Below are 17,125 nucleotides of genomic sequence, written 5' to 3' on the forward strand. Positions count from 1 at the left end.
AGGAATTATCAGCTGGGATTGCCATCCATTTCCTGGAGATCACATGTCCCTTGCCTCAGGACATCACAGTGGTTGGGGCACGTGTGGCCATGTCCAGACCTGGCTTCAAATCGTATGTGAATGCAAAGCATTCATGAGTAGACATGTCATTGATGTCATTAATCATTTAGGACTTGAGCGTTGCTATGCAAGCCTTGTATGGGTGAACACCCTCAAGACTGTGCCTCCCTACGGAGAGTATTCTTCAAGAATTTTTCAGTTTCTTACTAGAGACTTACCTTTCAACATTTATTGTTGTGATTTATTAAGTATTTCTTGTAATGTATACCAGGTTAGAATAGATATCTATTCTTCATTGTTTGTTCTGTTTTTCCTCTCACAGGGGACAAGTCTCTACCTCCCAAGCTGGAGCCCTCAGACTCTCTCCCCCCTCTCCTGCACTCCGAGCGAGCCTCTGAGCCCCCCACCCTCAAACCCGTCGACTCCCCAGCCACAGACGGCAAGACGCAACCCCAGAGACGGGTCAAGTTCGACGGGGAGAAGCCCGGCCTGTTCGCTCCCCCCAAAGAGAAGCTCAACGGTCACTCCCAGGCCCCTCTGCTGCTCTCGGAGGGGGATGTGAGCGTCGTGGCCACCTCCACCCTCGCCAGGCCCTCCGGCGCGGTCAACCGCCGCACCGCCGTGCTCTTCCGCAAGTCCAAGAGCACTAGCCCCCACAAACCCCAGAGAATCGCCGGGGGCAGAGAGGAGGGCAATGACCAGGCGGCGTGCCCTCAGCTGGGCACCAAGACCTTCCTGTCAGTGGTCATCCCCAGGCTGGAGACCCTGCTCCACACCAGGAAGAGGAGGCGCGGTGCCAGTGGTGACAGCCAGGGGGAGGCAGAGGGAGACGTGGAGGGGGAGGACGAGTCCGCAGTGAAACGCCTTGACACAGGTAAACAACACAAAGTCTCTTTTCCACTAACATATCGTAGAGAGAGAATGAGGGGGGGGGGGGTCTTCTCATGGCACTCATTGTCTTCAGAGATCTTTGGGTTGACCATAACGCTGTCATAAAGGCTACATAACACTGCCGTAGTAGTGACATAGCAGGTGGCATGAACAGTCAACAGTCATGAAGAAAATGTGGTACAATACACGCTATGGTTTGTACATGTACATGCTGACTGACTGGACTCTCTGCTCTGCTCTCTCTCTCCCCCTACAGGCCTGTCCAATGGTTTTGTCAGGGGCGAAGTGAAGGAGCTGGGTCCCAGCAGACCTCTGGAGCCTCGCCGACGCTGTGCCTCAGAGTCCAGCATCTCCTCCAGCGGCAGTCTGCTAGGTAGCACCAGGTAGACATAGCAAACCTCTTTTACTGTGACAACAGCCAGAAAGAAAGCAAAATCGAATTCATCAACACAGGTGAATTCCATCACTACTCAACACAGCTATGTCCCCCTAAGCTAGACCCTTCATGTGTAGATTTAATTTTAAAAAAATGTGTTTGTTTGTTTGTCCCCACTGCTGAATCTGTGCGAGTCTGTGCTGAATCTGTACTGTGGTGGGGAGCTACCCGACAAGGCCTTTTAGATTTTTTTGAACTGTTTACAAACTGTCTTTCTATTTCTGCAAATAAATCAAGTAAACTAAAGTAAATGTCTGATACAGATCCCACAGTAGAACACCCATCTCTCAATACCTCCCATAGGGGTACAGTTTGTTGGGCGGCTTGTGACGTTTATACACCTGAACCTTACCTGGATCTGTGTGGCTGTTTCTTCCTGATTCCAGCACCACCCTCAGTCTTCCAACCTGTGGGAAAGGGAAGCCAGCCCTCGTCCGGAGAAACACTGTGGATGACAAAAATGAACTGATTGCCTGTATCGAAACTGGGAATTTTGCCAAAGCTGCTAGAATTGCTGCCGGTAAGTTGGTTTTGCCCAAGTGTTACCAGAGCAGTGCTGTGTAGTGTAGAATGGACATGCGTGTGTTTGTGCGTGTTTGTGCGTGTGCGTGTGCGTGTGTGTGTATAGCCGAGGAAAACAAATTGAGCGGCAGCCAGGTGGAGAAGACTCGGAGCATATTGCTCAGTAATATTCTTTCTCTCTACCTCGCTGTCATTCAGTCTGTACCAGCTCAAGCAAGTCACACTGGCTTCTGCGGCTCCTCGCACGAATACATCTGAAAGCTCTTTATGATTCCCCGTCTGAACTCTTATTACGTTTAAGTGCGCCGGTGTTACGTTTTCTCTAGATTTTCATCACGCGTTCAAGACCCCGCCGCCGGTGCCAGTATGGTGTGTGTTTGTGTTGACGTTCTACTCAGTAGTGCAGTATTTGACAGCAGCTGTCAGACCAGCAGGGGGTGGGGGTGGGGGGAGGGAGGGAGGGGGCATAGGTCCTGTGTTGTTGTTGTTGTTGTTGTTGTTGTTTTTAATGATGTCGTTGATGCTCTTGTCACCATAAGCATGGCTTTTTTTGGAAGTGTTTTTGCTCTATTTGCAGTGAACCTCCCCTCCTAACTTTGATGTTGTCGTTATTCCCGCTTCCATAGAAGTTGGCAACAGCAATATTTGGATGCCTGCTAGTGCTGCAACAGTTGTTCTGGAACCTCTAAAACTAGTTTGGGCAAAATGTAGTGGATACCCCTCCTACCCTGCCTTGGTGAGTGTGAGCTTCTGCATGCATGACTGGCACAATGACTCTACTTATCTCTCCCCCAGTGCTTCCCTCCTTATGGAATCTTCAGGGAGTGAGTGATGTGCACTGCGGACACACACACACACACACACACACACACACACACACACACACACACACACACACACACACACACAGATACATACACATACAGATACATACACACACACACACACACACACACACACATACACACAACCTTCCCTAGGTGGCAGCATTTAGTCATAAACAGGTTCAATTTGACCTTAGATGGAGAGGACAAAGTGAATGCATCTCTTATCACAAGGCAAGCAGGTTCTGTGCGTGTGTGTGTGTGTGCGTGCGCGTGTGTGTGTGTGTGCGTGCGTGCGCGTGTGTGTGCGTGTACCTGCCGCATACATTCATGCAAAGCACGTATGTGTGTGTGGTCACGGAGTGGGTTGTACACGTGAATGCAGAAGGCAAAACTGACATACCGTAACCCCCCCCCCCCCACCCCACCCCATCCCCACCTCTATGTAGATCATAGACCCCCACATGCCTCGGGTGGGCTGTCAGCACAACGGGGTGTCCATCCCTATGCCCCCAATGGACGTCCTCCGGGTGGGGGAGCAGATGCAGTACAAAGCCGAAGAGAAACTCTTCCTCGTCCTCTTCTTCGACAACAAACGCAGCTGGTGAGCGCTCTTTCTACGTTAAATCGACTTGGCGTCCACATACAAAGTGCAGCACTTGGCTTTCGCAATGTTCTAAGCCTCCGGTGGTCACGTCGTGGTGTTTACATGACTTATTTGCTTCCGTGGGTGACTTCACCATCATCTGTTTGAACCAATCCACACCAACAGCATCTGTCTGTGGTTTGTAGTAGGAGAAGAGTAACTGGTGATGTTCTCCTTCCTCTCTCTCTCTCTCTCTCTCTCTCTCTCTCTCCCCCTAGGCAATGGCTTCCTAAGTCTAAGATGGTGCCTCTGGGGATGGACAAGACCATCGACAAGATCAAGATGATGGAGGGACGGTCGTCCAGCATCCGCAAGGCCGTTCAGACGGCCTTCAACCGCGCCATGAATCACCTGAGCATAGTCCAGGACGAACCGGTCAGCGACCTGAGCGACGTCGACTAACACACACACACACACACACACACACACTCCTTCCAGATGTACTCCTCAAGGACTTGCCCTGGGGCCTGGCCAGGCCTGTGCTCCGTCTCTCCAGAGACCATTGCTGTGTTTACTGGGGCCCCTGGAGCCCAAACCCCCCCCACCCCCCACCTCCAGCCCCCGCTGGTCTGACGGCTGCTGCTTTAATGAATGTGCCCCAGATTCCCCATTTCATCTCCATGACTGTGCTGTAAGACTGCTGCCACCTTCCTCCTCCTCCTCCTCCTCCGCCTCCTCCTCCCCCTCTTCCTCACCGCCCAAGCCACTGCCTCCATTACCCTCGTCCCTCGCCTCACTTACTTATGCCATTTCCACTCAAGAGTACCTATGTATTTAATGAACTCTGTAAATAACTGTACAATTGCCTGACACTAACTTATTTTGTAGATCAAAAACACATTGGGTACTGTACATTTACTGTTTTCTTTTGTATTTATACTTTGGTGAAATATGTTAGCACTACGGTGTGGTATTTACCAGTGCTGTGACAATAGTTTGAATCCTAAGCAGTAAATATTGGGGGAAAATATCTTATGTATGTTGGAAAGTATTCGCTTTTAATTTTTTTTTAAATGTTTTTATTGTAAGTTATTGAAGTTTAAAAAGATAAGCTTCCTCTTGGCATTAATCTTTTTGTAATCAAAAAATGTTTTCTACGATAGTTTTAGTCTATTTTCTGTTCGTACATATTTATATAATTGAATATATATCTGTATACTTCAGATGCTCACATGGGAAGTCTGTTGTTGTTATGGAAACCGAAAGTGCGTTTTTCTCAAGAAACCAAAAAAAATTGCTGCCCAGATTTTTACTTTTTTTTTTTTTTTTTTTTTTTACTATGATTCATTTGTGTGGTGTGAAAGTTATTGAGAAAAAAAAAGAAAAAAAAAAGGTAAAATTTATTTTTTACTTAATAAGTTTTGACTGTTACTAGGACTTTTACTGTAGATGTAGGAGGATGTGCCTGTGTTAATTTATTGTAAAGTATTTACATTACTTTATACTTTGAGGAACAACTTTGATAGTGGTAATTGGCACATTTTGTGGTGGATCCTTTTGGTTGCCTTTGAGTTACTTCTGGTAATTTAATCAATTTAGCTATAGACTTCATTACATTCATTTTTATAGTACGTTGTTTTTTCTGGGTAGCATTGGGTAGTTTTGGATACTTTATTTTATACTTAGATTGTCTTTGTTTTTTTTAATCAGGTCATACAAACTATTGCTGGGACTTTTTCCTTTATTTTTTTTTATCAATACACAGATAATAAAATTACAAGGATTTGAAATCAATAAAACCGTTGTTTCCTTTATTATTCTCCGTCTTTAACTGTTGAAATTCTCATGAGACAATTTTGAAAAGTTGTTATTTGTTTCATCTTTTATTCACAAGGGCTGTCAGTCCCCGACTGTCCACGCGGGGGCGCTGTGGCTCCATAGAAATGCACACCCCTTTTACACACAGCTTGAGTAGCTGCTGGTCAAGACACAGATCCTGTACACAAGGCTTCTTCTGAGAATCAGCTCGGTTCCATGTAGCCAGGTGTGCATTATCATTCACACCAGTCATGCTGTCAGATGGCTAATGCTGATGCAACTATAAGAAATTATTCTAATTAATGAACCAACTATAACCTAAATAAAAGTTGGGGTTTAGCGTCTGACCTTTATAGTTATAGGCATATATAGTCGTCCATATCGCGTTGGCCTACCTACCACAGTAATGTAAAATATACATTTCATCAAACCAATCCTCTCAAATTGATTGCATTCCACAAGTTTAGAGAGGAGACATTCAGGCAATTCTATGGTAATAACAATGCGAAATGAGAGGTAGCTTCACTTTGCATCGATAATAGGCATTTCCCGTGTTTGAAATGGGCGCTAATGTAGGCAATGTAGCCTCTAAACATCAGGTTGCACAGAGTCTCCTCTGTCTCTTCTCCACAATCAGATACTAATTGTGCGGGGAGGTAAACACCGCAGTCAGGTTGAGAGGACGGCGAGTCAAGCGTGAATATCAATCTCCCATATCAGTGTCGTCAGATGACTTTGACAGAGTTGAGGGGCGCTAATTAGCGTAGCGCGGGGCGGCGACGCGCCGCAGGCTGCAGAGCATGGCAGAGGCCGCGTTAGGGTGCAGCCTGAAAGCAGCCAGCTGGTGAGACCCACGGTGACAACTGGAAAGATGACGACAATGAATGAATGCATAATATTTCCCGCACAGACGTCACCTGCACTGGCTTCAGGAGGAAATGTCAGTGGGCTTTATAGCTTATGCATACACACTTATATGCAGGCAGACACGTGCACACAGGCACCCACACACATGGCAGTGCCTGAAATGCAAAGCACAACAAGGAGAGTCCTATTTGTGGCATGAAGAGAGGGCCATTAGGGGTGAGTGGTAATGAAAGCATATTTTAAATCCCATCTCTTACATAAACATTACACAAACAGTCCAACTTTCATCTGAGAACATGAAAAATATTCAGCATTCTCTCCCCCATAGGCCCATTCTCCGGTGGCTATGTTGAAAACACTAGGCCGGATAGGAGAGGCCCTAGGTAGATAAATATTTATGCAGCACATTTACACATACCACAGAGGAGAATTAGAAATAGTCTGTTTCCAAGGTAGGCCCAAAACAAACAACTTCAAAAGAATTTAAATTGCAGTCTCTTGGAATTTTTTGCTGTCATACATTTCTATGTGGCACCATTGGGAACCGCTGGCAGAAAATGAACCATTCATAAAGGAGCCAAACAACCTGATCAGGTGTCTCTCTAAACACCAGCCATATTGACAGGTGGGTAAAAAACACACACGCATCATGCACGCACACACACGCGCATGCGCGCACGCACACACGGCTGACAGCACAAGCTTCAACCCAACTAATACATTATTTATTGATGTAGTCCACTGTGATTAGAAATGAGGCGGTTAATCTATTAGATGAAAGGAGCGAGCTGACCTGGATCCAAACAGATCACAATGGAGTCCCTACACCTAATCGATGATCTAACGGGACCTCACTGAGACACCGTGACCTCTCCTTTCATCGCATGGTAACCATCCGCAGCCTTACAGCTTAGCAGGAGATGCCGTGTCAAAGAGGGTTTTGGATAACGGATCTCTTGATGTGATGTTGCGGACTTGTTAAGGGATGACCACTGTCGAGCGTGTGTGCATGCTTCCGTTTGCGTTTGTGTGTCTGTGTGTCTGTGTCTGTGTGTGTCTGTGTGTGTCTGTGTCTGTGTGTGTGTGTGTGTGTGTGTGTGTGTCTGTGTGTGTGTCTGTGTGTGTCTGTGTGTGTGTGTGTGTGTGTCTGTGTGTGTGTGTGTGTGTGTGTGTGTGTGTACTATCTAACCTACTATCTAACCTTACATGTCATCCCATCAAAAGCCCCATGGTTATCACCCAATTATCTGTGAATATCAGGCCAGCAGCAGAAGCCGGTGGACGGGGCCTGATAGTGATAGTCTTTGAAGTGAGGGATAATGACTTGTATAGTTGAGGTAATTAGCAAAGTCCAGTGTTCCAGTAAAGTGGTGCTGCTACTGTACACAGGCATCAAAGCAGTAGGAGCCTTTTGCTGTTTACTTACACAGAATATGTTTTTGTGTGTGTGTGTGTGTGTGTGTGTGTGTGCGTGTGTGTGCGTGTGAGTGTGTGTGTGTGTGTGTGTGTGTGTGTGTGTGTGTGTGTCTGTCTGTGTTTGTGTGCGTGTGTGTGTGTGTGTGTGTGTGTGTGTAGGATTTGGCATGCAGCAGCATGCTCAGTGAGGCATGTTGCTCCTGGTGTTTTTGATTGGCTGCGGTGCAGCTTAGGTGCGGGGGCGTGGGTGGCCCGGGGGTGGTGCATGTGTGTGTGTGTGTGTGTGTGTGCGTGTGTGTACATGTACACACATCGAGGCTTCATCCCTGCTCTTGGGAGACACACTTCGACCAGTCACACCAACATTCCTCTCTCTTTCAAGGACAGCGCTGTGAGTGACAGGGCTTAATGTGGATCTTACCAGAATTGGATTTGATCCTAGGGGCTCCGCCAGAGGGCTGTTCTGTACGGATTGTTAGATTTACACTCTCTCTCTTTTTTTACCCTTCCCTCCTGTCTTTCTAACAAACAGACACAGAATTACCTCTCAGAGAGTATAACCCTGCCTGCTGCATACATGGAGGATGTGTGTCCCGAGATTTGTGTTGCTTTTATGAGCGTGTCTTTGTGGGGGTGGGTCAGGATGTAGGGGTGGGTTGACAATTTGGGGATTTGTGGGTGTGGGTGTGGGTGTGGGTGTGGGTGTGGGTGTGGGTGTGGGTGTGGGTGTGGGTGGGTGTGTACACCTGCTGCCACTCATTTCGTTCACTGATTTTCTGCGGAATAATCCGCCTTCTCCACTAATGTGGTTCCGCTTCAAAGGTCGAACAACATGTAATGAAACGTTGATATGCGGCCCGTCACAAGGCCCACACCCACTCAGTCTCAAGCGCTGTCTAGTACAGCTTGTTTCCCATAACGTTCCTGCTGAGTCACTTTTTCCAGCACAGTGTCTAAAGCCAGCCTCCTACAGGACTCATTAACACTCTACAGGTGTCAATCAAATTTTTACAAGTCTTCAGATGACCTGTTCTGTCAGTCACACAGCACCTGAGTGACACACAGTTTACTTTGCACTCTTAGAAACAAAAAGGGTTCTTTGTTTGTCCCTGTAGGGAAACCCCTAAACTCCTTGGGTTCAATGTAGAACTCCGGGTATTCCACGGAGAACACTTTGGTACTTTTTTGGTACTCACTAGAACCTTTTCTAGGTGTGCAGATCTACACACATGTATTATCAAACGCCGTCATATCATCAAAGAACATCATGAAAGAGGTTTTGAGATACCGGAACTCTCCTGCAACAACCCCCCCCCCCCCCCCCGCCCACCCGCCCACCCACCCCGCACACCAGCCCGCCCGCCCGCCCGCCCGCCAGCCCCACAAACACAGGTTTCTCTGTGGTATTCCCGAAAATGTCATCCACCACAGTTCATGTCAACACTCAGCTGCAGGCCAATAGTATGAAGAGGTGCCATTCTCCCAGGCTTAAGATAGCCCTGCTCTTGTCTTCGGAGATCAGTGCTGGGAATATCCTTATCTCTGCAGAGGGAGCTCTCTATCCAGGTTTATCCTGGTGAAGCCTGACGCTGTTGCCAGTTGCTGCTTATCACCATCACTCACCGATGCAGAGGCACTAAACAGAGACGCTGTCAAAGCAGAGACACACACACACACACACACACACTCGTATGCAAGCATGCACACACACACACACACACACACACACACTTGTATGTATGCACACACACACACACACACACACGTATGCATGCACACACACACACACACACACACACACACACACACACACACACACACACAGCCTCCTGTTTTCAACTGAGAGAGAATAAGCTCTCTATATGTGTTCTGTTGCTGAGCTAATGCACCATCTTGGCCAGGTCGTTATTGTGAAATAGAACATGTTCTCAACAAGATAACTTACCTAGTTAAAATAATGAAAGCCAATCTTGGCTTCTCTACCTCTTTCTTTCTTTCTTTCTTTCTTTCTTTCTTTCTTTCTTTCTTAATCTCTCTCTCTCTCTCATTCTTTTCAACCTTCCTTTCTCTCTCTCTCTCTCATTCCTTTCAACCTTCCTTTCTCTCTCTCTCCCCCTCTCTCTCTCTCTTATTCCTTTCAACCTTTCTTTCTCTCTCCTTCCTTCCCACCTCACCTCCCCCCCATCGCCCCCTCCTCCCTTTGTGGTGCAGAGTGGTCTCCAGAAGGGACCTGTTACCGCTGCCAGATATTTTCCTCTCCCATCAGAGTATTTCCACTGTTTGTGTTTTAATGTGCCCTGCTCCCACCAGCCCAGGCTCATAGTGTTAAATGATTAATGTTGAATAAAGGCTGTTGTCTGCTCTCACAGACTATTGATTAGAGAACAAAGGGGAGGGACACTGCCCTACAAATTACAAGAGGATGCAGCATAATTACCTGCAGTACTCCCCCCTCCCTCTCTCTCTCCCTCCCTCTCTCTCTCTCCCTCTCTTTCTCCCCCTCCCTCTCTCTCTCCCTCCCTCTCTCTCTCTCCCTCTCTTTCTCTCCCTCCCTCTCTCCTTCCCTCTCCCTCTCTCACTCCCTCCCTCTCTCACTCCCTCTCTCACTCCCGCTCTCTCTCTCTCTCCCTCCCTCTCTCTCTCTCTCCCTGCCTCTCTCTCCCTCTCTCTCTCCCTCCCTCCCTCCCTCTCTCTCCCTGCATCTCCCTCTCTAGTGTGTATCATGCCTGCTAAGTGAAAACTTAAATGCGTCACAGAGTATTAACCTGTTAATGTCAAGTATGATTCCCTGCGCCTAGCATCCCCGTTAATTGTCTTGTGTAAGTGTATGAATTGTCTGAAAGTGTGTAATTAAGGGCCTTCCATAGGTCAAGTCTATTCAACAATACATTTCTATCTGAACTTTCCATTCCACTCTCATCAATAAGCCCCCAGGTCTTTGATGATTCATGGACCTGGACAGGAAGTCCAGATATGGTTGTGCAGTAGGCAGCACTGCAGGGAGTCTGCCTACAGTACTCCATGTTCCCTGCATCAAACATGGACCACTTATGGATGCCAATGCCTTTTGAATGGGAAAATCTGGTTAGCGTCAGATACTCATTAATGAACTAGACTGGGTGGTATTTAGGTTAGCACAGCGGTAGGTCTACCAGAGTCTGCATGTGATCATGTGGATCATGCTGAAAGGAGAGGAACAGTTTTAACAAGCTTCACATGATTAGGCTGGGTGATATTCTCACGGTATTAAAGTATAACATCATTCAAATACTATATGCTGTATGAGATGTTGTTTAACATGGACCTACTGTAGATTGCTGTTCAATGCTCTATGCAAGGTCGGTTTTCAATCTATGCATGAGGAACCCATAATGCTCTTTTCTGGATGAAAAGAAAACATGCAAATGAATAGAAAGAGGATAGCCGACACTTGAAAATGTTCTCTGCATCCAAACATATGCCAGTTCTCATGAAAATAACCGCACTCGAGTTATTCTTTGTATATGTACGCTAATATGTGTTTGATTTGCCAAGCCCAGCTCTAGCAGTGAGTCAGAGTGTTTTTACGAGGACAGAAGTTTATTCATTTTCCATTAAACATTCGCAACAATTATTCTTATCTAAGCACCGGCATACGAAAAAACCGTGCTTTGGCACGGCCATATTTCCATTTGGCTTTCCCAGCAAGTTTTCACGCCTACTACACACTGGGGGCTGAACCTGAGGGCTTGGCCCGTGAATGGTGGCATCAGGACCAGCTGTGTGTGTAGGCGACCGACTGCCTGTCTGAAATGCATTTCATCCCTTTAGAGAAGGCATGTAAATAATTATTGTACGCTTTCCCGCAAAAAAATAAATAATCCAGGGCATTTTCTCCCTGCCAAAATGGCACTTGCATTCAAAGTGACAAAGAGCTCTCTTGGACGTGTCCCATTGTTTGCGGTTGATAGCCTCCTGCTGTGTGTGCTGCTGGGTCACCCATCTACTCGCTCACGCAGCCAAAGCTGTGGGATGGAGCCTTCGAGGTGATGTTGCTCTCGGGCACAGATCTAGGATCAGCTCATCCTCCCTCGAACCCAAAACCGCCAGGGAGAAAAGGCCAGAACGCGCCCAAGACCGATGTCTATAGAGGCGGGTTACTGTAGCTTTGCCATACTGTGTGTGTGTGTGGTCAAGACGTGTGTAGTGAACCTTGACCTTTGGCTTAAGTATCATTTCTGCCTTTTTTCATGCCTACTACGCGCTGGGGGCTGAACCTGTGGTCCTGGCCCGTGAATGGTGGCACCAGGAGCAGCTGTGTGCGTAGGCGACCAAGTGCCTGTCTGAAATGGACCCAAGTGGGAGGAGAAGGGTTCAGAGTCACCGGAAAAGCGGAGGTGGACGGGGAAAAAGAGAGGGAGAGAGAGAGGGGAGGAAATAAATAAATGAAGCAGAGCAAGGGACAGAGATAGATCGTAAGGAAAGAGAGAGAGAAAGAGAGAGAGAGATTTCAACTTGTTGCAGGGCAGTGGTGAAAACCCAGTCTCATCAGGCAGTACAAGTATTCTGTTTGGATGAACACTATTGTTTTCCTCTTGTCTCCCAAGCACACATTCTAACAGGCAGACATCCGTCTTCAGTCCCCCTTCTGTTTCATCCCCTCCACCCTCTTTGTGATGCTATAATCGGACCAGCCCAGACTTCTCCAAGATGGATACAGGATCCAAGAAGACCATCAGTGGAAACAACTGCTTCAATGGGAGTGAGTGCAGGGAAGACAAACAGAGAGACAGACAGGCAGACAGACAGAACCCCTAGGCCAGCCCATTGTGTGTGCGTGTGTGTGTGTGTGTGTGTGTGTGTGTGTGTGTGAGAGAGAGAGAGTGAGTGTGTGTGTGTGTGTCTCGGTGGTCCAGGGCAGCAGTCTCTGGAGTGGGTCTGTCACAGCCCAGGCTCCCTATCGGGTCCAAGCAGGCGGCCGCAGGCATCAATCTCTGGGCTGTCGGCGCTGGCTGAGGCCCAAGCGTTTAACAGACCCATTATAGCAGAGGACGAGGAGATGTGCCACACTCTCTCTCTCAGAAAGCCAGGGGAGTGGTGTGTGTCTCTGCTATAAGAACGCCAGGGCCGGCTCCCAGGGTAATAGTCTGATAAATCACCCCGCTAGCTCCTAATTAATGAACACCAGCAGACTGAGGCAAATAATTGGCGAATCCACAAAGATTGGACGAAATTGATTTATCTTTCCCCAAAAAAAGAAATCGATTGTATCTTAATGATATTGTCTTGAATGTTGTTGTTGCGATGTTTGTCATGCTTTAGAGGATGTCGAAGTGATATGGAAATATGCAGTGTGACGTCTTTGTGGTTTGTTGGAGGCAAATTTATTTAAAGATTGAAATAGATTCCTCTATTTAAAGAGGAAGAAACTAGGTGTTTCAGTGAGAGCCTGATCAGAGCAGAGGGAGGCATGCTTTTATCATAACATAACATAACATAACAACAAGCAACAAGGATTTATTTTTCATTTATCGGTGGAACGATGAAACCCTTTATGCTTGTTTATCCCCTTTCACACATCAGACCGGCAATCTAAAGAATATGAAAATGGACGACTATTTCCTAATTTCTTATTTCCTATTTTGAATTCATGGCCAATTCAAGTCTTACGCAACGACCAAATACAATCAACCAACAAGGTTGAGTGAACATTGCAGAGTGTCTGATACACACTGCAGAAAAAAGCCCTTTGGATTTACGTGAAAAGAACTGAACATCGGTTCCACACGACTCAAATGTGTTTAATCAACACAAATTTGGTTGAACATTAAAACATTCAGTCAGTCAAAGAAGATAATTTGTGTTGATTAAACACATTTCAATCATGTGTTACCGGTGTACACAATTTCTTTATGTACAGTACCAGTCAAAAGTTTGGACACACCTTGCCAAGAGTGTGCAAAGCTGTCATCAAAGCAAAAGATGCCTACTTTGAAGAATCTAAAATAGAAAACATATTCTGGTTTGTTTAACACTTTTTTCACACCTGTAAATCCAAAGGCTTTTTTCTCAGTGTCCTTAACAAGGTGTTTGGTGTTTTGTGTTGATGGCCATGAAACTCACTGTCCCTGAATTCTGAGTGTGTCCTTGCTTGCTCCATGAATTCAAAACCATAAGGTTGAGGGAGGTAAGGCTGAATGGCTGTTTCTACCTCATCTCTAACTCTAACCCATCCCTTTCAAGTCATCCCTTTCTCCATCAGGGGGGGGGGGGGGTGTGTGGAAGAAAGCACACCTCAGGAGAAGGGAAGACAAACGGAATTCGGAGCTATAAACCCTTGACGATATCCTCCTCTCCTCTCTCCCTCTCCATCTCTCTGTTTTAGAGCCTCAGGAGGATACACCATATTCTTTCGGTGTTAGAGTGCCCCGCAGGTACACAGCTATTTCACATGCTTTACCGGCAGACCTTAAGTGATAGAAAAGGCATTGTTTGTTTTGACTTTGCTTCTCCCACAATCCAATCTGGCTGTGTTATTTAAGTGCCACTCCTCTCTGCCTCTCAGTGGCACATGACAGAACACAACAAATCTTGCGGTGCTATGGATCCTCCCTATTTATAGGTGTGTGTGTGTGTGTGTGTGTGTGTGTGTTTGTGTGTATGCGTGCGTGTGTGTGTGTGTGTGTGTGTGTTTGTGTCTGTGTATAATAATGCAGTTGAAACTGTGGTTGAACTGTCATTTTTCAAACCATCAGTGTGTGTGCGGAATAAGTTGCAGCACTTCATTGCAAAAACAAGCTGGCTTTGTAACTTTGTAACTTTGAATTAGGCCTAAAATGTATTCATGTTGTACTCCCAGTGTACTTGTTTCTGGGGTGGTGTGATCCGAGACTCTGAGCCGCGAATAGCTACATCACATTACAGAACCCCAAAAAACACCTGACGTTCCTAAAATAGATCCTCCTCATTATGCCGAGCAGGGAACGACTCCCCGCCTGTTGATAAGTAACTCCCTCTGGTGTCTCCGAACTTCTGCAGAGAGAGGAAAACGTGACGAAAAGACAGACACACTGTAGCTGTGTATCCTTCTGGACGAGAACACAAGACGCAAAGTATAAAATCGACATTGACATGTGTTTTATTATTTCATTTTGCCAAGCAGATAGGAACGATTTTCGAGTTGCAACAGATTTCTCTCTATTCAATTATTCATTCCTATTTCAGAGAAGCTGTCATCTCACATATTCCATCCATTTCTCCCAGATATCTTTTGGAAATATAATCCAGTCCACTGGACAACCTTAACAGTAATATCTTACACATACGAAGCACGGCGACATGAAAGAACATCACATAGGGAGGGGCGGGGGCTAATTACATTCACACCACTCTCTGTTTATAATCAGCACTTTCTGGTTCATCCTACATAGTCTTTCTATTCTCTTCTGTCACAGCGGGGTTCGTGTGTTATTAACCTCCTGTCTCCTCATGCAGATAGAACGCTCCTCCCTGGCTAACTGCAAAACTCGCTTTCCCAGGCTTCTTCGTGTGTCAGCTCCCATACAAATCCTCCGGTCCGGCGGACAACCACGCCTGAGGAAATGGGGAAGCGGGAGAAGGAGAGGACAAAGTGGCTCCTCACATGTGACGGGAAGGACACGGCAGGTCAATTACAGGATAATTACACCACTGAGTAAGATTTAAGGGAAGAGTAGAGAGAGACACAAGAGGGGGAGAGCTGTGGGGAGGAAGGGGGAGAGAGAGAGAGCAAGAGAGGGAGAGAGAGAGGGAGAGAGAGAGAGGGGGAAGAGATAAAGAGGGTTGAAAGAAAGGGGTTAGCTAGCTAGCTTTGCTCAGAGAGAATTTCATGTGTATTGCTTGTTGCATTTGAGAAGAGGAGAGCGAAATAAAGCAGGGCGAGGGACAGAGATAGACCACAAGGACAGAGAGAGAGAGAGAGAGAGAGATTGATTGTCTCAGACATTGACTATGGGCACACTCAGTGAGCACAGCCTGGTGGCCACAGACAGACCTGGCTACCCAGACAGACCTGGCAACCCAGACAGACCTGGCTACCCAGACAGACCTGGCAACCCAGGGCAGGACAGGCTCTGCTCACCCTGCTCTCAGGGAGAGATGAAAATAGAACTGCACGTTCTCCTGGTCTGTATAAAACGTGAATGTATTAGATCAATGTTCTACCCTAAATTCCCCAAAATATACCCTGAATTTGAGAACTTACCTCCAAACCAAAAACTGTCCTACTTATTAGGGGGGGGGGAATGACTGCTCCACATTAGCTGCAAAATATGTATCCTCCTGGCACACCACAAGAGCTGAAAATATCCAAAAGAAAATGTAATATTATGTTGTTATTGTTGACAGAGAGAGAGAGAGAGAGAGAGTGAGTAAAAAAGAAAATACTTCTTTACTTTGATTTATACATTTTTGAACACACAAACACTTAATTGACTACACATGAAACACTGACACTCACTCCGCGGTGGGGGGTTCGAGTGTGGATGTGTCTTTTTGTCTGTCATTTGTCACCATGTTACATGTGTTGCATTTGATGTTGGTGTGTTCTTTCTTGGTGTACAATGGGAGGTAATCTATGCAACGACCCAGACCCTCCACTGTGGAAGACAACCCACACGCAATACGTACTGCATGAATGTCATGCTAATTAGGCAGCTTTGAATTGAATTGAATTGAGAGAAAGAGAGAGAGAGAGAGAGAGGGAGAGAGAGAGAGAGAGAGGGAGAGAGAGAGAGAGGGGGAGGGAGGGAGGGAGAGAGAGAGATTTAGATTTGTTGCAGGGTAATGGTGAAAATCTCATCATGCAGTACAAGTATTCTGTTTGGATGAACACCACTGCTTTCCTCTTGTCTCCCAAGTACACATTCTAACAGCCAGACATCTGTCTTCAGTCCTATGTCTAATCTCCTTCACTCTCTTTGTGATGCTATAATCACAAAGAGAGATTCAAGATTCAAGATTCAAGATGGTTTTATTGTCATATGCACAACAATTACAGAGCAATCGCTGGCAATGAAATTCTTAAGTCTTGGGCTCCTCCAACAGTGCAATAAGAAGTGTAAATAATAAAAATAAAAATAAACAACAACAATAACAATAGTTACCTAAATACAAAACTAAATAAATGTAAATGTAAATGTAAAATGTAAAAAGTGAAATGTAAACAGACGTTTTTATCCAGATGTCGACTGGTAGTGGATCCAGGATCCAAGATGGATCCAGGATCCAAGAAGACCATCAGTGAAAACAGCTCCATTAGTGGAAGTGAGGGCAGGGAAGACAGACAGACAGACAGCTAGATTATAGAGTGAAGGAGGAGGGGAAGAGAGAGAGAGAGAGAGAGAGTGTGTGAGGTGAAAGGTCAGCACAAGCTCCATCAGCCCGACTCCCATTTCCTCCTCCTCCTCTTCAGAAACAACCCACCCACAGCCAGATCATTAGGGCCTCTCATCTCTTCTCAAGAACGCAGTAAAGTTCTCTTCATCGTGGCAGAGTGCCACACAAAACGACTTCGCAAATATGCGGCGGTGAGGAAAAGGGAAAAATAATCAGCGAATGAATTAACTCTCCGCTGACACCTTTATGAATGGCCCAGTCTGTCTCCAACTGATAACGAACAACGCACAGTAAAAATCCTCCGCTAACGACCTCGTTAGAATCCCAGAAGCAATGACCCAACGACGCGGC

At 46.4% G+C, this 17,125-nt stretch overlaps 1 protein-coding gene across 3 annotated transcripts in view; it reads left to right on the forward strand.

The window, feature by feature from the left end:
• brd1a (bromodomain containing 1a) overlaps nt 1-5,107 on the forward strand; it is a 10,949-nt gene extending 5,842 nt beyond the window's left edge. For 2 of the 3 annotated variants that reach the window (XM_083692577.1, XM_083692578.1), the window contains exons 8-13: nt 383-934; nt 1,208-1,334; nt 1,774-1,907; nt 2,536-2,645; nt 3,183-3,337; nt 3,598-5,107. In XM_083692577.1, the coding sequence (XP_083548703.1) occupies nt 383-934; nt 1,208-1,334; nt 1,774-1,907; nt 2,536-2,645; nt 3,183-3,337; nt 3,598-3,781 (1,262 nt within the window). In that variant the 3' untranslated portion in view covers nt 3,782-5,107. Of the gene's footprint in view, nt 1-382; nt 935-1,207; nt 1,335-1,773; nt 1,908-2,486; nt 2,646-3,182; nt 3,338-3,597 lie in introns of those variants that run through there. The other variant, XM_083692579.1, reaches the window with a different exon arrangement.
• The last annotated feature ends 12,018 nt before the right edge of the window (nt 5,108-17,125 follow it).

Source organism: Argentina silus, assembly GCF_951799395.1.
Source record: "Argentina silus genome assembly, chromosome: 20".
Lineage (NCBI taxonomy): Eukaryota > Metazoa > Chordata > Actinopteri > Argentiniformes > Argentinidae > Argentina > Argentina silus.